Raw genomic sequence first — 24,959 nt, forward strand, 5'->3', positions numbered from 1 at the left:
TGTAGACATTCCTGACTACCTTAGGCACTAATTCTATTTTGTGAAACATTTTGTAATGTATGAATCTTGAGGCATGCACTTGATGTTTATTGAATAAATTAAGCTGCATCTATTCAAAATGGATAGCCATGACTTTAAGCAGTTTCACTCTACATGATTGGAACATTGTTATCATTTGAGCAGAAATCTTTCATACATAAATCAAAACAGCATTTCACCATAAACCCCTTTTTATAAAAGGAAATTCATTTGTTATTAACAATTTACAACATGGTTTCATATACAGGGATAGCAGTTAAGATACATCTGGAGACAAAAATAAAAAGGGGCTGGCTTTTTATTTGCAATGCAACAAATAATTATTTACACATTTACTTCCCTGGGATTTTCATTCATAATCTTCCAGGGAAAAAAAGATGTATTCCCATGCCTTTGCAACAGCCAGAAAAACATCTCCCATTACTATAAAAATCGATAAGTTCGTATGCTAAAAATCTCCCAGACTATTAAAAGCTACATGTATATCTAGTCTCCAATGTGGTTAAATCTCATATCACCGAAGACATCAAGGCAATATTCTAGACAAACATTTCAGAATACTTAAAAAAAAATGTTGATCATGTCACAATGCCCTATAAAACTAGGGCCATAGTAGATTCTTGTACCATAAATATAGGGGCCAATATTGTCCCTTGCAATATTTTATTGATTCACAGATAAATGCTAAGGAGCTTTGAACAGAAGGACTGTTCTATTTTGAAGCATGTGCAGTGCAACTTCTGGATCTGGCCATTGCCTGATCAGAGGTCTTCATTTTCCTCAAAGTCAGCGTTGGGATTGTCAGAAATAGTGGTGGGTCAATCAAAGGATGGGACCGATGCTTCTGATATCCCTGTCCCATATATGTTATAGATGGTGGGTTTCCAACATTCATGCATGATGTGGGGGACATTCTGAGAGAAGGGAGCAGCTTACTGTTGTGGATCGATACCCTCAAATATTCTTCCAGTATTTTAGAGCAAGTTTTCTCCTTCAACAGCACGCAGTGTTTCCCCTAGGATTTGTTTCAGCAGAGGTGGCAGAGTTTGGTGGGGTGGCGGTGAATGGGGTCTTCTTGGGGCATACATCTATACAGCCACGTAAAAAATGCAGGAGGTAGCGTTGGTGCGCCACTGCTAAATGCATATAGGGGAAACACTGGCAAGCACACACAAAAACACACTGGTCTTCAAGAGGCTCCCTGACAAACGAAGACCACACTCCTCTGTTTATTGAGCCGTTGCTGGATCACTCCTGCCCAAAGCCCTCAGTCTCTTCAATCGCAAACATCAATTTCTCCTTCAGCTGCTCGTAGCTTTTGTAAGGAGGCAGATCCAATCGATTGAAGCTAGAGAAGGGGAAAATAGAGGCAGGTTAGTTATCTGTCGAGTGAAGCCTTTACTCTGTTTTGACTCTTCCATACAGTACTCACCAGGTGTGACTTCTGGGTAGCCAGTTCTCCTTTCCCACCTTCTCGATGCAGAACTTCTGCGGGCCATTGCTCCCTACAAAACCAAATATGTAAGTCACTAACCCATCTACTTAGAGGTAAAAATGGCAAAATGTTATATTTCATGAACTTTTACCCTTACAGGTTAAATTCCTTACCCAATAGGTCTGCAAAGCCTCCGACAGGAAGCCGGCAGGTGCCTGTAACGAACTGGAGGAGCCTCATCCGCTTCTCATTGTCCATCTCTTTGATGAGCTGGAAGGCAAGTCCAAGAGGGTACAGTATGTTCATAGATGTTCTTTGCTACACGAATGTAATGATACTGAGGAGATGTGGCACCTGAGTGTAGCACTGGTGAGGAGAGATGTGTAACACTGACCTGCCAGAACCAGAGGACCTGCTTGCTGCTGCGTGCATAGTGTCTGTAGATGGTGTTCCTCTGCCAGTCTGCCAGGTCGATCTCCTGCATCCCACACAGCATGACCTGCAGGAAGTTGACAAGTAACAATTGGCTCACTGGTACATGTGAGTTGGAACAACAGCTGTCATCTTTACCAGAGTGAATATGGTGAACCTGGTGTAAATAAGTGTGCCAAACTAAGACTCGTACCTCAAGTTCTTTGGCATCAAAGTACTGCAGGTACTGCTGTGGGAGGACCTCATTGAAGCCCTCAAAGAAGGCCTGGGTCTGCTCCTCCACACCTCTGGACAACCTCCACTCTGCTACAAGCCTTGGAGAAACACAGACGATCAAGGCACCACAGACCAAGAGGGGAGGGGAGGGGAGGGGGGGCATATGTTGAGACAGACCTGATATACTCCTCCTTGTTCTCCTCAGTGACCAGGACCTCTCCTCCGTCTGGCTTGAGCTCATGAGTGGTGATTTCACCCAGAATCTCTTTGTCCACAGAGAAGTACATCTCCAGGCCACACTCCTCAATGTCGTTCTCCCTGAAGTGCACAACAGATGACAAAGACGCGTATCAGTGGCCCAAAATGGAAAACTCATGTTATCAAGAAAAATGGGGCCATGAAGTTAAGTGTGTTCATCACAGCCACCAAAACATTAAACAAACAATATTTACTACAACCAAAGTTAATTTTAGTACAGCTTCCTCAGAAGACTCACTTAATCCAGATGAGAGAATTGTAGAATTCTGGGTCAATGGACTCTAGATCTTTCAGTGCCCATGGCTTGTTCAGCATGCGCTTGTAGAACGGTAGCGAAAAGCCTGTGTCAATGAACTTCCCGTGGAAAAGAGCCTGCGAAAAGAGATCAGGAGGTTAACATTTAAAAATGCAGAACTGCATCAGCAGATCTTTACACTCGCAAATGTCACACTGCAATTGAAAAACATAGTGACTAAAAATAATCACCATGGCGATGAAGCGTCCGATGAATTTGAAGTACTTAAGGTGATCAGGGTTGATGTAGGAGGCAGGGTTGATCTGTAGGCAGTAGTTGTCCTTCCCAGCATACTCAAACAGGCAATACATGGGATTCAGCACCTCGTGAGACAGCAGGAAGAACCACTCCCTACAAAGAGAGAAATATATAATAGTTCATAACACTCATCACAATACAAAACCTCTCTGCAAGGATCCAGTTAACAACACAATTCATAACTGGCTCAAATATCAACGTGTAGACAAACACTTATCTAGGATGTTTTAAAAGGTAATTAAAGTAGCTGAACCTTAGACCAGGGGGCACAGAAGGTTCCGTCACCACTACAATAACTTCGGTGGCGGCTCCTCTGAGGAGGGCCATTTCATAAAAAAAAGTGAAACAAAGATGCACTATGCAGAAATCGCTCCGCCATTTCCTAGTTGCTAAAATTCTTAAAAAGTTGACTTAGTCTCAGTTTGTGTGACAAAACAAGTATAGTGTAGAGCTTTCAAACTCAACTCTCATTGTTCCCCTCTAATCAGGGACTGATTTAGACCTGGGATACCAGGTGTGTGCAATTAATGATCACGTAGAACAGAAATCCAGCACCTCGTAGGGTAAGAGTTGAGTACCCCTGGTGTAGAGAATAATTAAACAGCTGTGAAATATCTTTTCCATAACCAAAAATGTTGTATTTTCAGCTGTTTGAAGCTGGTGTACAAAACCAAAAGATGCAAAAACAAACCTTCAAAACGGGAAGCATAGAAATAGCACACAGAACAGATCTACAGCTTCCTAGACATGTTTTCAATTAGAATTATAGATCTATAACTAACACTTTTATGTGAATTTTGTCAGGTTGCCCAACAAGTTACATATTGCAGCTTTAGGTTATTTTCTAGACAAAAACTATAATAAATATATTCACGTCACCACATAACTGATTAAAACAGTTTTGCAATGGTCTACAGTAGCCTCAACAGCAGTAGGGTAGCACCATGGTTTAGCCGGTGCTACCCCTGGCTACATTGATTTCAATACAAAACCTAAGAGGCTCATGGTTCTCACCCCGTCCTATAGACTTACACAGTAACTATGACGACTTCCAGAGGACATCCCCCAACCTATCAGAACTCTTGCAGCATGAACTGACATGTCCATCTAATCAAAGGATCAGAGAATGAATCTAGTACTGAAAGCATAAGCTACAGCTAGCTAGCACTGAAGCACATAACATGTGGACAAAAAAAAAAAGTGGAACAGTTTTGAACAAATTAATTTCTTAAAAAGTTGAGGAGAAACAGCAGAGATATTTTGTAATATGTTATTTTAGTTACTCTTTCACTTACGCTAGCTAATGCAGCTAATTTTGCCTACTCAACAACCTAACTCAAACAGAAAGGAATGGTATTCATGTTAGCTAGCTGGCTAAGGCTATCCAACACTTTAATTCAAGGTAAGCTTTCGGTTTTATACTGTAAATGTATTGCCACTGGAGCCCGCCGGTGTAACTGCAAAACTGCTTGCTGTATGTACACTACTGCGTGATAGTAAACCCACAATCCGATCCATGTGTACAAACACATTAACTACTAGAACTATGTTGACAGCAAATATGGTGACGTCGATGTAGGTTGTGTGTAACGGTTATTGTATGAAGGTTTGGCTTGGAGAGAGTTTTTTTTTGTTGCCTGGTGACAGACAGCTAGTGTTGTGCACTGAAGTCCACAAGTGAAGGGAAAATGTTTTAATGGCTGCTATGAAAGGGAACTGTGGGTGCTGGTGATCGGGTGTATTCATTCCGCCAATTCTGTTTCAAAACATTTCTTAAAAGAAGCAAATGGAACAAAAAGTGGATGGACTAGGGCTGTTCCGGTGACCATATTACCGCCACATCAGCGGTCACGAGTCATGACAGCAGTCATATTCCACGTGACTTTTTAGTCACGTTAATTAGGCTTCTCCAAGCTCTGATGGTCATTAGTAGCCTACCAAACTTGCTAACTGCCTGGTACTCAGCACTCTATTGTCTCTAATCAGACATCAATGAAAATGTTTCAAAAATGTAATCAAACACTTCATGAGAGCCTATGAGCTCATGTTGCACAACATTTCTATAGGCTATGCATTTGCGTGAGAATTGTGATGGCCTCTATTAAAAAGAGGAAGATCCCATCAGCTCTCTATAGGCTAGGCCTACTATATTTATTTCTCAACTGTCCTAATATTAAGCACATTGCTTCTCTTTACAACAGGATTATAGCCCACCTGCCAGGCATGAAAATGAACCCTGCCTGTTTCTAGACAAGTGCATGATAATGATCCATTCTAAATTAAAACAAATTTCACACATATACGAAATAATATGTAAATACAAGACTAAACAAGAATAGTCTGATGGGTGACAATATTAGCCGATCACTTGTGAATTATATTATCACTTGTGAATGATGCCCAGCTTGTGTGCAGTAAGGAAAGACACAGCGCAAACCTTTTCAAATCATAGTTGCACACCTCTTGTAGCCTAGCCCATAGCTTATATGTTTTGATATGGTTTGCATCACAACTAAAAAGTGGCCAAATAACTTCTTAAAATGAAGCACATTAATCCGCTTTACAATGGGTGTAGAGCCTAACTGGCATACACACGCAGTTTGAGTTTCAAGTTTGGAGAAGATAATTTCCCCCATAAAAATGCACTTTTATAATAATAATAATAATAAACTGCATAATTGCATTTGCAGTCACTTTTGAGAATGGTGTTTTCCCGCTAACTGATTGTATTTTGGAACATTGACACCTATAGCCTACTGCCATGTGCGCATTGCTGTGCTTATAATGTGAAGAAATAAACTAATACTTTATCGACAAGAATAGCCGTGCGCACTCCCTCAAATCATTTGGTGAAAATATTATTTATATTTTATTCCTCTTTGTTGAATTGTATTCTTCATACTATAAAATAATGCCACAGAATTCTAAGAAAATCTTGCCTGCCAAATGAAGTAATGAAACCCACAGCCATATGGCATAGCCAGATCAGGGCCTAACATAAGGACAACTCAAGAGTATGCTATTCTGTTCCTCTGAAATAGACTACATTTTCTTCATATCATGTTTCTGTAGACCCTTCCAAAATAAATAATGGATTTATTGTAATTGTGTAGTAGGCTATAGATCATGGATTCATTTGACTTTTATAATGTAGATGCACCTAATATCTGCATCAGTGGCTTGTAGGCTGTGTGTGGAAGCCAGGAGATGCTAAATGTGTTTATGTTAAGTAACGGTCAATTACCATGAGACTATCAGTTATTTGCTTGGCAATCACCGTCACCATGATTACTCCAGTTTGTCTCTCTACCGGTGCACCTACATTGTAAACTTGAATTCGTAGGCTAGGTTATAGCAACCTCATGATGGGTATAGGGAAAATTATAGTATTATGTAGTAGCCTAAACCCATCACTGTTACTTTGAACTGGGTGAATGGAAAATGAATGAGGCAGTCATCCAATATGCTGTAATAGAAATAAGGTCATGCTCATAAAAAAAGAAAAAACAATGTCCTGACCTAATCTTAAACGACACAGAACGCCACTGAATGACTTATTATTTATTGAGGTGCAATAACTGCATGGGAGCACTTGAAAAGAGTACATTATAACTTTACCTTGCCACCCCTCCATAATCAAGACCTTCTTCCCCAGGGAATATGATCCATAGTCTCCTGCGGAGGTCCTGTGCATTGAAGCTCATTATCTACAATGGAGAGTCAAATTAATATGGACAACATAGGTCAGTGTCAACATGCTCATTTGGGAGGATGTTTACTCACTTGTTGGAACGAGTCCTCAAACAGGGTTTTGCGGGTGACAGTGATCTTGATGTGCTGAGGCATTGACAATTGCTGGACAAGAAGAGGAAATCATGTGATTTTGAAGCATGTGACCCCCCCACACACACACGTGCCAACAAAAATAGCAGGTCATTGTTCATTTAATTATGTCACTGTGCATTGGAATTCATGTTGTTCTGTTGACCATAAAAACAATGTCCCTGTTTAACCACTCAAACTCAGAAGGCATGAGACCTACCTGGCACCAGAATCTGAAGTACTGGACTTTGGCTTTAAAGTCTCGAACATAAGTTATCTGGGGTCCATTTTCACTGTTGGAGAGAGAGAGAGGGAAGGAAAAGGCACATTCAATCACTCATCATGGACCAAATACTGAATCAACTTTGTCAGATTACCTGGCTTTTACTATAGTGTATTAGAACTACACAATAATGTCAAACCATAGACCCCAGACAGTCAGAAAATGTTACGTTTTCACTACTCTGCACAGACTAAACTGATAATGATAAATGTTTAAGCCAAAGCAGGTTACAGGTGAGACGACTGAAACAGCATTCCTGTGAAAGGCACCACAGGTTATTCCTGTTAGTTGGGGAATAGAGCACAGCCAGAGCATAGTCACTGTTAAACAGAGCAGTCATGTTGACAGTACACCAATATCACTCAGGTGTGGCTCATTAGAATACTGAAAGATACAGACAGTACATTATCTGTTCAGCCCATATTAGTCATCCTAATTTGACATTTTGGGTACAGAAAGAAAGCGTTATTATTAGCAACAGTTCCATTACTGGAGTCAAACTAGTGCCTAGGAAACAGACCCCTGTTTGCTACATAGAGTCTAATTTTAGTCTAAAATGATGCTTAGTCAGAGAGGTAGTCCAATGCTTTGATAAGTGACTGTAAAGTTGGTACGTACAGTGAAGATTTTCCAGTACGAGGGTCGATGTACGTAGTGGCTCTCCTGTTGTGGTCCACAAAGTATGGGATGCCGTCGACTGTAAACCTCATCTCCCAGCCCTCTGGAAGAGGCTTCTCATTCAGCAGCCTGAGGGAGAGAGAGTGTCAACATAAAACAGGGACATACAGTAGGATACAGATTTGCACAATGTCTGAATTTACACAATTCCAGTGTATGGGCATGTGTAGAGTACTAGATCCAGGGGCCGCGCTAATCTTACACTGTTCTAGGTGTTACAGGCTAGCACCCACTGACGTTAAAAGTAGCTGTTAGGATACATCTGTACTAAGAGTAGTACAGATGAACTTCTCACCCCTGAGTGCGAGGGTCCTCCCACTGTGTAGTCCGTGTGGTGTGTTGGACAAAGTACACTCTCCCGTTGCTGTCAGTTCTTTTCTCTGAGAATGTAAATGGGATGAAACAGAACAGTTTAAGTACAATCCTCAATTCATTCAAAAGTCTAGAAAACAGATTAATCTGTGACCTTTTCATGTGAGGTAGTGAGATCATACCCCATCCATGTGGCAGCGGGCCCAGGGGATCAAACTGCTTATTCTCAGTGGCTGGAACCTGATCCTGGAGCTTCAGTGCACAAGAGAAGATAATAATTACCAAACAAAGTTAAAAATATCCCCAACTGAAAAAGGATAAACTGTTTACAGCCCAATATGTAAAACAGAGTTAAGAGAAGCAAATTGTTTTAATAAAGATGATTATATTGTCAAACTCTCTAACTGCTAGGTTAACTGCATGGACCATCTTAGAGAGAAGCTGATAAGGCTGACACCCAAATACTATAAAATATGGTGTGGGCACTACACGAAGACCCAATAAATTACATTTCAGAGTTATAATATAATTTTCCCACAACAGCTCTGTATGGCTTGCCAGCTAGCTAAATGAAGCAAGGGGTGAGGTAAAGTGTCCCTCTAGTTCCTTTGTTCCAAATAGACTTCCTGTAATTACCCAATCCATTTGATGGCATTATCATTTCACACAGTGCAAATAGCAGCTGACTGAGGTAGTTAGCACAATGACTGGAAGTCTATGGATACCCATAGACTTCGTCATTGCACTAATGCTAGTTAGCATTGGCTTGCGAAACTCTCTCTTACTTCCTTCATACTGGACATAAAAATTGTATCCACGAGTTCATCTGACTCTGGGGAATTAAAGGGCCTCATTGCCAAAATCTCAAAGTATCCCATTAAACTCATCACCTGTTGAGTGTTTCACATCGGTTCAGTACTGTTATTGTAAGAGCTGAGCACTTGGTTTGACCAGTCAGAGTTCCCACTTACCCCATTCACTCCAAATATGAAGCGCTGGTTGAACTGCTGCATGGCACCCTGTAGCTGGTTGCGTTGGTGCTGCCACTGTTCATAGTTCCGCACCGTCTCCATAGTGGGCCGTTGCCATGTGGTAGTTCTGGTGATGTGGTCTACAAAGTAGACCCTGCCCATGGGGTCCACTCGCCGCTCCCACCTACACACAGGGCAAAGAGGAACAGGGGAGACTATATAAAGAGCTTTGGCATTTAGTATCCTCTAGTAACAGACACACTATTCTCTGCTCATCTTGTGAACTGGTGTAAATACGTGGATTGGAAAAAGATGCAGAATATGTAAAGGGGGAGTTACCCAGAAGGTAGAGGCTCAGGCCGCTCCCACGCCGTCCTCTTTTCCACATGATCTACGAAATACAGCCTTCCGTTCTGATCCACCCTCTGCTCCCATCTTCACAGGAACATGTGATTCAAAGAAAATTAAAATATTTACAACATCAGTCAGCCAACTACAAAATTTAAAAATTCAAGTCACGGCAGGTAGGGTAGAGTTTAATTATAAAAGTGATGAGACCACGTAACCCAGGAGCAATAACAACAGGTCATTGCAGTCATGACAACAGCCAAAGCCACATTCTAATCTCTTAAGTTTAACAACGCATAACAGGAAGATGATCCTGAGGGTGGAGTTGTATTGACACCACGAACCGATTAACAGTGTGTTTCTGCCTGCCAGATCACCATGGACGGTTTGACCCTTACCCAGGAGGCAATGGGCCTGCGGCGACAGCGGGGGCTCTGGGGGGGCCTGGGGTTACACTGTCTGCTTGGCTGGCTGCTATTGCTTGGCTCTGGTCGTGTGTAGGGGGTGGGGCGTTGGGGTCTGGTACTGCAGGTGCAGGTGTACTGACTGGGGTATCTGAGCTGGGGCCATCGCTTTCTTCAGTTGGAATGGATCCATTAGAGGATGCTGCTGTGAACCAGTGAATGAGAAAAGAAAATGGAGTAAGTTTGAGAAAACAAAACCACCTAGTGTCATTTTCTGCCATTATCTGACAAACACTTTAATAGTAGACATATAAAGCTAAATATTATACCAATAAATCCCCAGGAGCATTGCTGTTGGTCTGAAGATGGGTTATGAGTTTGACCGCCTCACCTGGAGAGGAGGTTGGTCTGCGCGGGGTGGGTGGAGGGGGTCGGGAGGGCCTGGGGGGGCGTAGAGGATTACCCCTGGAGCCCCCTGCTGACAGAGCGGGAGACCCTTTGCAAGACCCTGTGCCATTCACTGCGACCGCACAACCATTTGGAGAAGCTCTGTGCTCCAAACCATCCACAGAAGGAGAGCTGTCTCTACTCCACCTGCCACAATATCAACTATTAACTTTGGAGCACTGACAAGACAGTGTTGATATACAAATATAAGCAAGAGTATCATTACCACAGTAACCATGAATAAATAATATGCTTACTTCACATCATCCCCGTTTTGTTGCGATTCCCCATTCGATGTACCTGAGATCCAGAAACACAGAGTTGGGAACTGGATGTACTGAGGGGAAGGTGGAGCTTGTTTTCTGGGCAGGATGGGAAAACCCTAACTCTCCCTACAAATCAATACAGATAACACTGTGGATAACATCGCACAGAGCAGACTCACTTTGTGTGTTAGCCTCAGCAGCAGACGCAAACATCTCTGGGTCCACTTGCATGCCATCCAGACAGACAGACAGGTCCCCCACGACATCGGTCTGGTCTCTGTCTGCACTCAGCTGCAGCGTCTGCACCACCTCAGAGACTGGGCGGGAAAAAAACATGGAACAAAAGCATTGGTTATGTAACAAAAGCCCTCCTTCCACTCAGCTCCTCGCCTGTCAAAAGCCGTTATCAGCCCTTTGAATCATCCTTATCTGCCACTTTACACCAGGACTCGAACGAGTTTGGGACATGAGGGACAGTACTGCATGGATAGTACACCACAAAGACTATGACCAATGTTTCTCTCTGTTATCACCTTATCAAATATACCTTCAACAAACTAGTGGATGGAAAAAGTAATGGAGAGAGAATCCCCATAAAACGCAAGCAAACCAACCAATCAAAACAGAGGAGTTCTGTTAGCAAATATACAGACTTAAGATACAGAGTAATTATCCTATTTCAAACCAAAGTTACCATTATTTACCGATCATCAAAATAGGAGAGTGATGTGATATTTCCTATCTGGTTTGGCTTAAATGTGTTTAGAAAATAAGGATAATACTGTGCCACCGTCGCGGTCCGCGAAGAAGGACTTGATTACCAACAACGACGAGACAGCCTTCAGGGAGAAGGTGAGGGCACTCAGAGTGTGGTGTCAGGAAAATAACCTCACACTCAACGTCAACAAAACAAAGGAGATGATCGTGGACTTCAGGAAACAGCAGAGGGAGCACCCCCCTATCCACATCGAAGGGATAGCATTGGAGAAGGTGGAAAGTTAAGTTCCTCGGCATACACATCAAAGACAAACTGAAATGGTCCACCCATATCCAGAAGGCCAGGTCAGTACAGCTGCATCAAAGCTGGGACCAAGAGACTGAAAAACAGCTCTCTCAAGACCATCAGACCGCTAAACAGCAATCACTAACTCAGAGAGACTGCTGCCTACATTGAGACCCAATCAATGGCCACTTTAATAAATGGATCACTAATCACTTTAAACAATGCCACTTTAAATAATTGCACTTAATAATGTTTACTAATCTTACATTACTCATATCACATGTACAGTGGGGAGAACAAGAATTGGATACACTGCTGATTTTGAAGGTTTTCCTACTTACAAAGCATGTAGAGGTCTGTCATTTTTATCATAGGTACACTTCAACTATGAGACAGAATCTAAGGACATTGTGTAAGGACATCAGGGATAAAATTGTAGACCTGCACAAGGCAGGGATGGGCTACAGGACAATAGGCAAGCAGCTTGATGAGAAGGCAACAACTGTTGGCGCAATTATTAGAAAATGGAAGAAGTTCAAGATGAAGGTCAATCACCCTTGGTCTGGGGCTCCATGCAAGATCTCACCTCGTGGGGCATCAATGATCATGAGGAAGGTGAGGGATCAGCCCAGAACTACACGGCAGAACCTGGTCAATGACCTGAAGAGAGCTGGGACCACAGTCTCAAAGAAAACCATTAGTAACACACTACGCTGTCATGGATTAAAATCCTGCAGCGCACGCAAGGTCCCCCTGCTCAAGCCAGCGCATGTCCAGGCCCGTCTGAAGTTTGCCAATGACCATCTGGATGATCCAGAGGAGGAATGGGAGAAGGTCATGTGGTCTGATGAGACAGAAATAGAGCTTTTTGGTCTAAACTCCACTCGCTGTGTTTGGAGGAAGAAGAAGGATGAGTACAACCCCAAGAACATCATCCCAACCATGAAGCATGGAGGTGGAAACATAATTCTTTGGGGATGCTTTTCTGCAAAGGGGACAGGACGGCTACACCGTATTGGATGGGGCCATGTATCGTGAGATCTTGGCCAACAACCTCCTTCCCTCAGTAAGAGCATTGAAGATGGGTCGTGGCTGGGTCTTCCAGCATGACAACGACCCAAAACACACAGCCAGGGCAACTAAGGTGTGGCTCCGAAAGAAGCATCTCAAGGTCCTGGAGTGGCCTAGCCAGTCTCCAGAACTGAACCCAATAGAAAATCTTTGGAGGAAGCTGAAAGTCCGTATTGCCCAGCGACAGCCCCGAAACCTGAAGGATCTGGAGAAGGTCTGTATGGAGGAGTGGGCCAAAATCCCTGCTGCAGTGTGCGCAAACCTGGTCAAGAACTACAGGAAACATATGATCTCTATAATTGCAAACAAAGGTTTCTGTACCAAATATTAAGTTCTGCTTTTCTGATGTATCAAATACTTATGTCATGCAATAAAATGCTAATTAATTACTTAGAAATCATACAATGTGATTTTCTGGATTTGTTTTAGATTCTGTCTCTCACAGTTGAAGTGTACCTATGATAAAAAAAAATTAGACCTGTATATGCTTTGTAAGTAGGAAAACCTGCGAAATCAGCAGTGTATCAAATACTTGTTCTCCCCACTGTATATACTGTATTTTATACCATCTATTGCACCTTGCCTATGTCGCTCGGCCATCGCTCATCCATATACAGTGGGGCAAAAAAGTATTTAGTCAGCCACCAATTGTGCAAGTTCTCCCACTTAAAGATGAGGCCTGTAATTTTCATCATAGGTACACTTCAACTATGACAGACAAAATGAGAAGAAAAAAAATCACATTGTAGGATTTTTAATGAATTTATTTGCAAATTATGGTGGAAAATAAGTATTTGGTCACCTACAAACAAGCAAGATTTCTGGCTCTCACAGACCTGTAACAACTTCTTTAAGAGGCTCCTCTGTCCTCCACTCATTACCTGTATTAATGGCACTTGTTTGAACTTGTTATCAGTATAAAAGACACATGTCCTCAAACAGTCACACTCCAAACTCCACTATGGCCAAGACCAAAGAGCTGTCAAAGGACACCAGAAACAAAATTGAAGACCTGCACCAGGCTGGGAAGACTGAATCTGCAATAGGTAAGCAGCTTGGTTTTTAAGAAATCAAGTGTGGGAGCAATTATTAGGAAATGGAAGACATACAAGACCACTGATAATCTCCCTCGATCTGGGGCTCCACGCAAGATCTCACCCCGTGGGGTCAAAATGATCACAAGAACGGTGAGCAAAAATCCCAGAACCACACGGGGGGACCTAGTGAATGACCTGCAGGGAGCTGTGACCAAAGTAACAAAGCTTACCATCAGTAACACACTACGCCGCCAGGGACTCAAATCCTGCAGTGCCAGACAGGTGCCCCTGCTTAAGCCAGTACATGTCCAGGCCCGTCTGAAGTTTACTAGAGAGCATTTGGATGATCCAGAAGAAGATTGGGAGAATGTCATATGGTCAGATGAAACCAAAATATAACTTTTTGGTAAAAACTCAACTTGTTGTGTTTGGAGGACAAAGAATGCTGAGATGCATCCAAAGAACACCATACCTACTGTGAAGCATGGGGGTGGAAACATCATGCGTTGGGGCTGTTTTTCTGCAAAGGGACCAGGACAACTGATCCGTGTAAAGGAAAGAAATGGGGCCATGTATCATGAGATTTTGAGTGAAAACCTCCTTCCATCAGCAAGGGCATTGAAGATGAAACGTGGCTGGGTCTTTCAGCATGACAATGATCCCAAACACACTACCCGGGCAACGAAGGAATGGCTTCGTAAGAAGCGTTTCAAGGTCCTGGAGTGGCCTAGCCAGTCTCCAGATCTCAACCCCATAGAAAATCTTTGGAGGGAGTTGAAAGTCCATGTTGCCCAGCAACAGCCCCAAAACATCACTGCTCTAGAGGAGATCTGCATGGAGGAATGGGCCAAAATACCAGCAACAGTGTGTGAAAACCTTGTGAAGACTTGAAGAAAACATTTGAGCTCTGTCATTGCCAACAAAGGGTATATAACAAAGTATTGAGATAAACTTTTGTTATTGACCAAATACTTATTTTCCACCATAATTTCCAAATAAATTCATTAAAAATCCTACAATGTGATTTTCTGGATTTTTTTTTTTCTAATTTTGTCTATCATAGTTGAAGTGTCCCTATGATAAATTACAGGCCTCTCTCATCTTTTTAAGTGGGAGAACATGCACAATAGGTGGCTGACTAAATACTTTTTTGCCCCATTGTAGCTATATGTACATATTCTCATTCACCACTTTATATTTGTGTGTATTACGTAGTTGTTGGGGGAATTGTTAGATTACTTGTTAGATATTACTGCACTGTCGGAACTAGAAGCACAAGCATTTTGCTACACTCGCAATACCATCTGCTAACCATGTGTATGTGACCAATAACCTTTGATTTGAAAATTGGCAGTGGACTGAATTTACTCTTTATGAGGGGAAAGTGGTGCCTGTGCCGTGTGTGTGAGAGATAACTAGCACACAGACACAGTACAGGCTTTCATCACATAGCCAAGCAAGGTATGCATAACATGATACAAGGAAGGCACTCACTTTTCATGTCGTTGGCTTTGAGTGTGTCGCTGACCTCGAGAGCTGCCATGCCTAACAATATGTCCGACTTCAAGGTCTGGTGACTCCATACTCGGAAGATTAGCTTGCTAAAAGGAGTGACAATTCTATTGACAAGATGAAAGACAGACAATGAATGACAGTTAAATCACTAAATATAGCAGATATTGTAGGTGAGAGGCAATATATTAAAGTGTCTAAGATGATTGTCTGTTATTTTTCTACATTTCTTGTATTTTTTGTTGCCTTAAAGCACTTTGAGATTCTTTATGTAATGAATAGCGCTATAAAGGCTGAATATATTACTATTATGATTATTATTCCATTTGAAGAAATGTTTCAACAGTGTTAGCGGGGAGACTAGAAGCAAGTGTCCATGCCTACTCTAACAGCTGCTAGTTAGATCCTTAATGCTTGCAGGAAAACAGTTGTGGAAGCCCATCAGCTTACTACACCATAGTATGACTGCTCTGAATACACCACACCAAGACATACTGAAACAGAAGAGTGGCCCACTCTAAATTAAGAAGGGCCAGTAGAGTAAGAGTCCAGAGCTATATAATGAAGGGATTGATTATGTGGATGTGTTGGCACTTGCAACTACTACAGGTAACTGCCAAAATAATGTAAACACTTGAGTAAATGAGGAACACAAAGTATATTGAAAGCAGGTGCTTCCTGAGTTAATTAAGCAATGAACGTCCCATCATGCTTAGGGTCATGTATAAAAATGCTGGACAGGCCATTATTTTGGCAACCATTGGTACGTCCCCAGGAGGTGACATCCACAGGGCACGAGTGATCACTGAATGGTTTGATGAGAATGAAAATGATGCAAACCATATGCCAGTCACCAGATCTCAACCCAATTGAACACTTACGGGAGATTCTGGATCGGTGCCCGAGACACCATTTTCCACCACCATCAACAAAACACCAAATGATGGAATTTGTCGTGGAAGAATGGTGTGGCATTCCTCCAATAGAGTTCCAGACACTTGTAGAATTTATGTCGAGGTGCATTGAAGCTGTTCTGGTTTGTGGTGCCAAACATCCTATTAAGACACTTTGTTGGTGTTTCCTTTATATTGGCAGTTACCTGTATATCATGAGTGGATCCTCAGTAAAACCCTGTACACTTGCCACTTGTGTAAAGAATTTGTACTCAAATTAAGAAGTTGTTCTCAATACTGACTGTCATCAAAAACACAACGACAACTTACACTGTGAGCGGCTGCTTCCATTTGGGACTGTGGGTGTTGTTGCATTTCTCTGTCTTTTTGGACTGTCCATCAACGGCCACTTCAACATATGGACTGGGGCCAAACCAATTCTTCCTGTTTTCTTTCAGTTTTGCTGACAGCACTGAGGAGATGTAAAAAGTGTCAATTAGGGCAGAGCTAGAAGTTAGTTTGATAGTACTTCGGGTCTATTCTGTTTTTATGAGTGTAGACAAAATAAACAGTCCACACCCTGAAAAACTATTTACTAAGGACTAAAACCTTATACTACAATACAAAACATGGCTATGCAACAGACTTCAAAACCAAAATAAAAAAGGGAAATATAAAATCAGACACTATACATGCATCCTAATTCTCCAAATGTCACCGTTTAATTTCCATTCTGAAGAAATCCAAAATATGACACGACATAGACTACGTATTATGAAAATGACAGAGATCATGAACAAACCCATAATTTGCAGTTGTGCCTTCATGGGGTAGCCATTCCCAGGGCCTGGTTTAGCAACGCTGGAGGCCATGACATAGGGCTGGCTACCTGCAACAAACAAACACACATTCAGTAAACCATTCATTCAAAGGCTCAAAGCACATTCCATACAATGCAAGTCATAGCCTTTCCATCCTTACTTCTAGAAATTATATTTTTGTTCAATGCATTGTGACAAATGCTTTACAATGTTATAGACAGAGGGCTATCTAATCTTTACAGGCGTAATGGAACAAGAACATAAAATATCATGGTCAGCATTACATTAGATAACAACCCAGCGACTAAAACACATTGACCTCTTTTGAATGGTAATAACATGATATTGCTATAAAGCATAAAAGATTATGCTTGTACCAGGCATTATCCAACTAGTCCTCGCTACAAGGTCAGAGTCTGGGTGTCCAACTTATCCAGCTGAGTTAAGAAAAAATAAAAACGGATGAATAAATAATTAATATACAAAACCGTACCTAGATGTGTGATCGATTCTATGATTCCTAACAACAAATAACTCTGCAGTCTGGGTTTACTTACACCTATTGACATCTACAGTGCATTTGAAAAGTATTCAGACCACATCCCCTTTTCCACATTTTGTTAAGTTACAGCCTTATTCTAAAATGATTCCCCCCCTCAATCTACACACAATACCCCATAATAAAAAGTGAAAAAATGTTTGTTTTTTTATGGTCGCAAATGTATTAAAATAACAAAAACACCTTATTTACATAAGTATTCACACCCTTTGCTATGAGACTAGAAATTGAGCTCAGGTGCATCCCTCTTCCACTGAACATCTTTGAGATGTTTCTACAACTTGATTGGAGAACACCTGTGGTAAATACAAGTGATTTGACATGATTTGGAAAGGCACACATCTGTTTATATAAAAAGGTCCAATAGTTGACAGTGCATGACAGAGCAAAAACCAAGCCAGGAGGTTGAAGGAATTGTCGGTAGAGCTCCGAGAGAGGATTGACGAGGCACAGATCTGGGGAAGGTACCGAAAAATGTTTGCAGCATTTAAGGTCCCCGAGAACATGTTCTCCATCAATTTTAAAAGGAAGTTTTTAACCACCATGACTCTTCCGAGAGCTGGCCCCACAGCAAAACTGAGCAATCGGGGAAGAAGAGCCTTGGTCAGGGAGGTGACCAAGAACCGATGGTCACTGACAGAGCTCCAACCATCTCTGCAGCACGTCACCAAATTAGGCCTTTATGGTAGAGTGGCCAGAGGGATGCCACTCCTCAGTAAAAGGTACATGACAGCCCGCTTGGAGTTGGCAAATGTCACCTAAAGGACTGTCAGACCATGAGAAACAAGATTCTCTGGTCTGATGAAACCAAGATTGAACGCGGACCTGAATGCCAAGCATCACATCTGGAGAATACTTGGTACCATCCCTACGGTGAAGCGTTGTACAGCTGTCTTCAGGTCTCTCCAGAGATGTTCGATCGGTTTCAAGTCCGGGCTCTGGCTGGGCCACTCAAGAACATTCAGAGACTTGTCCTGAAGCCACTCCTGCGTTGTCTTGGCTGTGTGCTTAGGGTCGTTGTCCTGTTGGAAGGTGAACCTTCGCCCCAGTCTGAGGTCCTGAGTGCTCTGGAGCAGGTTTTCATCAAGGATCTCTCTGTACTTTGTTCTGTTCATCTTTCCCTCGATCCTGTCTAGGGTATTGTGTGTATATATATTAGAGGTTGACCGATTATGATTTTTCAACGCCGATACCGATTATTGGCGTGCCAAAAAAAAGCCGATACCGATTCGTTGTCCGAGATATAGATATATATATATATATATATATATATATTTGTAATAATGACAATTACAACAATACTGAATGAACATTTATTTTAACTTAATATAATACATCAATGAAATTTATTTAGTCTCAAATAAATAATGAAACATGTTCAATTTGGTTTAAATAATGCAAAAACAAAGTGTTGGAGAAGAAAGTAAAAGTGCAATATGTGCCATGTAAAAAAGCTCATGTTTAAGTTCCTTGCTCAGAACATATCAAAGCTGGGGGTTCCTTTTATCATGCGTCTTCAATATTCCCAGGTAAGAAGTTTTAGGTTGTAGTTATTATAGGACTATTTCTCTCTATACCATTTGTATTTCATATACCTTTGGACTATTGGATATTCTATTAGGTCATTTAGTTGTGCCAGGCTAATCTCAGGAGTTGATAGGCTTGAAGTCATAAACAGCGCAATGCTTGAAACACAGCAAAGAGCTGCTGGCAAACGCAGGAAAGTGCTGTTTGAATGAATGCTTACGAGCCTGCTGCTGCCAACCACCACTCAGTCAGACTGCTCTATCAAATCATAGACTTAATTATAATATAATAGCACACAGAAATACGAGCCTTAGGTCATTAATATGGTCAAATCCGGAAAGTATAATTTCGAAAACAGTACATTTATTCTTTCAGTGAAATATGGAACCATTTAATCTAACGGGTGGCATCCCTAAGTCTAAATATTGCTGTTACATTGCACAACCTTCAATGTGATGTCATAATTATGTACAATTCTGGCAAATTATTTATTGTCTTAGTTAGGAAGAAATGGTCTTCACACAGTTCGCAACGAGCCAGGCAGCCCAAACTGCTGCACATACCCTGACTCTGCTTGCACAGAATGCAAGAGAAGTAACACCATTTCCCTAGTTAAAAGAAATTCATGTTAGCAGGCAATACTAAATAAATATGCAGGTTTAAAAATATATATACTTGTGTATTGATTTTAAGAAAGGCATTCGTGTTTATGGTTAGGTACACATTGGTGCAACGACAGTGCTTTTTTCAAGAATGGGCTTGTTAAATCACCCGTTTGGCGAAGTAGGCTGTGATTAAACGATAAATTAACAGGCACCGCATCAATTATACGCAACGCAGGACAAGCTAGATAAACTAGTAAGTAATATCATCAATCATGTGTAGTTAACTAGTGATTATGTTAAAACTTCTTGTGACTCCCCATCCCGGGTCCGGGAGCGTAATCATCGCCTGACACTAATTAGCATAACGCAAAGGACATAAATCTTCCTAGAAAATCTTCCTATTCATGAAAATCACAAGTGAAATATATTGGAACACAGCTTAGCCTTTTGTTAATCACCCTGTCATCTCAGATTTTCAAAATATGCTTTACAGCCAAAGCTAGACAAGCATTTGTGTAAGTTTATCGATAGACTAGCATAGCATTATGTCTTGCTAGCAGCAGGCAACCTTGTCACGAAAATCAGAAAAGCAATCAAATTAAATTGTCTACCTTTGATGAACTTAGGATGTTTTCTCTCACGAGACTCCCAGGTAGATAGCCAGTAATTTTTCCCCAAAATATTATTTTTGTAGGCGAAATAGCTCCGTTTGTCCTTTACGTTTGGCTGAGAAATCGCCCGGAAATTGCAGTCACGAAAACGGTGGAAAATATTCCAAATTAGCTCCATAATATCGACAGAAACATGCCAAATGTTGTTTATAATCAATCCTCAAGGTGTTTTTCAAATATCTATTCGATAATATATCCGTCGGGAGAATTAGTTTTTCAGTAGGACCGATTGGAGTAATGGCTACCTCTGTATTTTAGGCTTTTGCCTGCAACATCAGTACTGTTATACTCACAGACAATATCTTTACAGTTTTGGAAACGTTAGTGTTTCTATCCAAAGCTGTCAATTATATGCATATTCTAGCATCTTGTCCTGACAAAATATCCCGTTTAAAACGGGAACGTTTTTTTTCCAAAATGAAAATACTGCCCCTAGAGTTGCAACAGGATTTATTAAGATTGATAGTTTTTATATAAGAGACGTTAAATGCTAGCTAGCACCTTACCGTGGCTCCTTGCTGCACTCGTATAACAAGTAGTCAGCCTGCCACACAGTCTCCTCGTGGAGTGCAATGTAATCGGCCATAATCAGTGTCCAAAAATGCCGATTGTTATGAAAACTTGAAATCGGCCCCAATTAATCGACCGATTTTATATTCATGAGGGGAAAAAACGATTGAATCCATTTAAGAATAAGGCTGTAACATAACCAAATATCAAAAAGGTCAAGGGGTCTGAATACTTTCTGAATGCACTGTATAATCATGCTTGCTCTCTGGAAAATGCCACAAGAGAATATTAAACGGGTGAAAATAACACCAGGAAGCCTAGTCTTCTTTCCTGCTTTGTGGTAACTTCACTGTACTTCTGCATAATGTATGTTCCCCTGCCTACCTCCACTGTGCAAATGAGAGAAAGAGCTCTGGATAAACTTTCACTTTGACTGTACCCAGAGTTAATAATTTATCAGTACTGATTCTGTGGCCTACAGAGAAAGGATCTGTGTGTTACTCACAGTGATGGACTGCTTTGCAAGCCAGCTAAATGACTCACAACAAGTCAGGAGCTCATCAGATGAGACAAGGAAGAAAGATTCACCATCAGCCAATGACTGTGTTTCTGTGAAAGTGTCAGATATTCCATAAACTAATCAAAAGTGAATAAAATATGCTATTACACTTACCACAGAACTGAAAAAAATCTACTGATATACACACAGGCATGTTTAACTGTTGTTTAAAAACATGGAATGGTTACAGAGCAACATTACAAAAGGAAGAGCTCTGAATCTTGAAGAAAATAACTTACTCTATGTACTTAATACTACTGTCTTGCCCATCATAACACACAGTGCATTTGTGAGAGGTTAACTACATTTACCCAGCCCCACCCCTCAGCTCACAAAACAAAGTGGAAAGGTAAGGCTGGTGAAATGACAGAGTATGCCGTTATTTACACAAATGTGACCAGATGACAGCAAGAGATACCCAACTGCATCTTACTCAATAACAATATTAGGGCTGGATAGTATAAACACAGATAATAATGGCTGCATTTAGTTTGCCATCGTTAGGATTTGACGTTATCGTCAGGCGCATGACATTGGCAAACGGCTTAGTGACGACCTGTTTGATTGACAAGGAAGGAGGCTAACGTTAGCTTAGCTAGCTGAATAGCTAGCTCGGTCTCAAAATGAGTGAAATGACAACCTTGAAACTCCAAAATCTGATTGCTAACTAAATGTTGTTTACATATGCTGCATTCAACTCCGGGATGCAGAGTTTGTATTCAATATCTTTGAAACGGTGTTGTTGTTTACGTGTTAAATGTCATCTGGCAACTGATCGCAAAAAAAAGCTAGCTAGCTCGTGTCATGGCTGGCTAGCTCAGTGGAAGAGTGAGTTTGCAAAATATTGTGGTTGAGGACTTTCCACCTCGGTCCTTTCGCTTACCCGAATCCAAGGGCAGAAGAAGTTCAAGACGTGACGTTACAGGCAACTTTCCGCAATATCCCTGTCTGTTTTGGGTTCTTTTGCGGCTTCACTTCAAGAAAGAAACTTCCACCATCTTCGTAATCGTCTCACGTGACCAAAACCATCTCTATTCGAGGAGGACATAAAAACCAGCGATAAATTATTAGAAACGTACAACGCGCCACCCGGAAAGACTGTCGACCAATCGCGTTCACGGCGTCATGCAGCGTCACGCGGTTGCTACGATAATCGTCAGGCAATCCCTTCTGAAAGTCAAGGTATGAGTCGAGAAACCTGCCTATTTTCCTCGACACTACGTAATGTCACGACTTCAAAGCTATACGATATTACAGAGAACAAGTTCATTATCTCACATTTGTAATGTTGTACATGTTGTTCACGTTATTCATGCTGATGTTGGGTTTTTCAATTAGCGCCCAATTGACTCCCATTCTCTTCTTGAAGGACTGATCTCCTTGTCCGATAATCACCCAAAATGCACCTCGCGTCCCAATGACAAGGCATGGGTAACACAATGGGAGTTATGTCGCATTCAAATGTCAGTCGGAAAAGAAAATGTGGAAATGTCCGACTCCGACTTCCTAACTGCTTGTAATTAGTTATCCACGTGCCGCGTTAAACAAATCAGAAAGTCTGAAATGTTCGAGGACCAACTAGTATAGTAATATAGAACGTGGCATTTATGCGATTCCAATGGAGTTCCCATCTCCTCAAAAAAAAATGTTTAAATTTTTTTTTAACAACAAATCAATTCAGAAAGTACATGGGGGAACAGAAGTATATAAACATGATATACAAAGGGCAATTGGGCTAGGGGGTACAATTTCACAGTACACAAGGACCTCAAGGGACATACATACACTTATCATTCTAACTGCTTTTTTGTTAGTAGAGTATTTGATTGGCTTAAAATATAGTTACATTTCTTTTTGTAAGAAAATGTGGTGTTTTGTTTGTAAATTTACATTTGTGAATATTACATTTGGCCAAAAGTTGAATGAAATTAATTACATAGAAATAAGTATTATCAATAAATCCATTTCAATAAGGCATGACATAAGGTTTAGATACAACATCTTATTGAAACAAGGTTCGTATCGCTCTGTTGTTGAATGGACCAAAAGAGAAAAATCAGTCAATAGGGTTAATGGAAGGTAGGTTCAGAGAGTCAGGTCTTGACATGCTCCTGAATAATAAAGCAACAACTGAGGGAATGGCATCTAAAACAATTGCAAAATCTTTAAGTGTTAGAGGGATCTTGTAAAGTGATACGAATTCCTTATAACTAAGTTTTTAACTAAGTTGGCTCACCAATAAGATATTATTTCGGAACCCATATTCTAAAAACAAAGAAGCATTTTTATACAACATATCCCGATTATTCCATATATAATATCTGTGTGGAGAAAAAGTATGCTTATAAATTAAGGACCATGACAAGAAAACCAGCCGAGTTTCACTGGAACTTTGTCAATATTATAATTGCAAACCAACATGAAGTTAAGGTCACCAAAAGTAGAGAAGAAATTTTGAGGAATAAAATTCCACACAGAAGTGGGTCTTCTTAGGAATTGTTTTATCCAATTGATCTTAAAAGTATTATTGACGGTAGTGAAGTCCAGAAAACTCAGACCACCATACTCATAAGTGTTCATTGCAACAGTTTTCCTAATGTAATGGGTACGATTTCTCCACAGAAAGTTGAAAAGCATCTGGTCTATCTCCTTGCTTATTTTACCGTCAAGGCATAAAGATAGAGCACCATATGTTAGCTTAGAGATAACTTCAGCAATGGTTATTCCGATTCTTCCTTTTAAAGATAAGTCCCTCTGTAGCCATTGATTTAGCTTCTTCTGGGGGTTTTTAATAAGAGGGTTCAAATTTAGTAATCCTCTAGACTTCTGATCCTTTGTAATGGTTATGCATAAATATGTAAGTTCTTATTTCACTGAAATACCATAACATGAAGGTGTCACACAATCTTTGACAGACATGATTTCACATTTATTAATGTTAATATAGAGACCAGATGCTTTGGAAAAGGATTGTATCACATTGATCAATATGGGAATTTGGTCTTTCAGAAAAAGTGTAGTATCGTCTGCCAGCTGGCTTATAATATTGTTTTTACCAACTATGGAAATACCCTGTACAGGACTATTATTTAAAGAATTTGTAAGAAGTTGGGTGATTAAAAAAACAGATACGGAGAGATAGAGAGGAATTAGGCAAGGTTGTCCTAACTCAAATCTATGTGAGGTGACTTGTTTCAGTTTGATAGAGCTGTTACCATTTGTATAGAGAGTCTCAATAGCCTTACAGAAAAAATCCCCAAAGCCAAGTCTCAAGGGAGTGGAAGAAGAACTGATGATCTACTGTGTCAAATGCTTTAGAAAATTTTTAAAAATGATATGAAGCTATCCTTTTGTTCTTTAGATGTTTGATAGACTCTATAATCTCTTCAATTTGGATGGGTTCATCACACTGTTTAGATTCACTATCACTGATAGAGTGAACATTATTCAGTGAGTCAAGAAACATATCTGCGGATTCCTGAGAGTACGTAGAGCAATACAATTTTCTGTAAAAATTGCTACAGTATTTAGAGATTAATTTTTGGTCATCTCTAATAACACCACTAATGTTTAAATTGTGGATAGTGTTATTTGTAGAGTGACATGTCTCAAGTCTAAAGAAATAGCATGAATTCTGTTCTCTCTCCTCGAGTCATTTTTTTTCATAGATCTAATAAAGGCTCCTTCTGTTTTTAATCTATATATACACAGTTGAAGTCGGAAGTTT

The 24,959-nt window shown here is 40.8% G+C and overlaps 1 protein-coding gene across 6 annotated transcripts; it reads right to left on the reverse strand.

The window, feature by feature from the left end:
- Positions 1–66: 66 nt before the first annotated feature.
- Positions 67–22,634, reverse strand: itchb (itchy E3 ubiquitin protein ligase b). 6 transcript variants are annotated; one of them, XM_024384482.2, is made up of 25 exons: positions 22,511–22,634; positions 22,116–22,263; positions 16,783–16,869; positions 16,311–16,452; positions 15,070–15,194; positions 10,644–10,781; positions 10,456–10,498; positions 10,143–10,345; positions 9,746–9,956; positions 9,339–9,434; positions 9,000–9,183; positions 8,211–8,280; positions 8,012–8,096; positions 7,657–7,785; positions 6,976–7,048; positions 6,717–6,788; positions 6,552–6,640; positions 2,867–3,026; positions 2,619–2,752; positions 2,300–2,440; positions 2,100–2,220; positions 1,869–1,973; positions 1,648–1,744; positions 1,472–1,544; positions 67–1,387 (listed from the first exon to the last, which is right to left on the reverse strand). In XM_024384482.2, exons 3-25 carry the CDS (start codon positions 16,850–16,852, stop codon positions 1,288–1,290), a joined length of 2,661 nt encoding a protein of 886 aa, XP_024240250.1. In that variant the 5' UTR covers positions 16,853–16,869; positions 22,116–22,263; positions 22,511–22,634; the 3' UTR covers positions 67–1,287. The 6 variants fall into 6 exon arrangements, with proteins under 6 accessions (XP_024240250.1, XP_024240251.1, XP_024240253.1 ...); XM_024384483.2 differs by lacking the exon at positions 22,511–22,634 and adding an exon at positions 21,179–21,282 and having other exon boundaries at positions 22,116–22,457; XM_024384485.2 differs by lacking the exon at positions 22,116–22,263 and having other exon boundaries at positions 22,511–22,619.
- Positions 22,635–24,959: the final 2,325 nt, after the last annotated feature.

Source organism: Oncorhynchus tshawytscha, linkage group LG22 (assembly GCF_018296145.1).
Source record: "Oncorhynchus tshawytscha isolate Ot180627B linkage group LG22, Otsh_v2.0, whole genome shotgun sequence".
NCBI classification, from domain to species: Eukaryota; Metazoa; Chordata; class Actinopteri; order Salmoniformes; family Salmonidae; genus Oncorhynchus; species Oncorhynchus tshawytscha.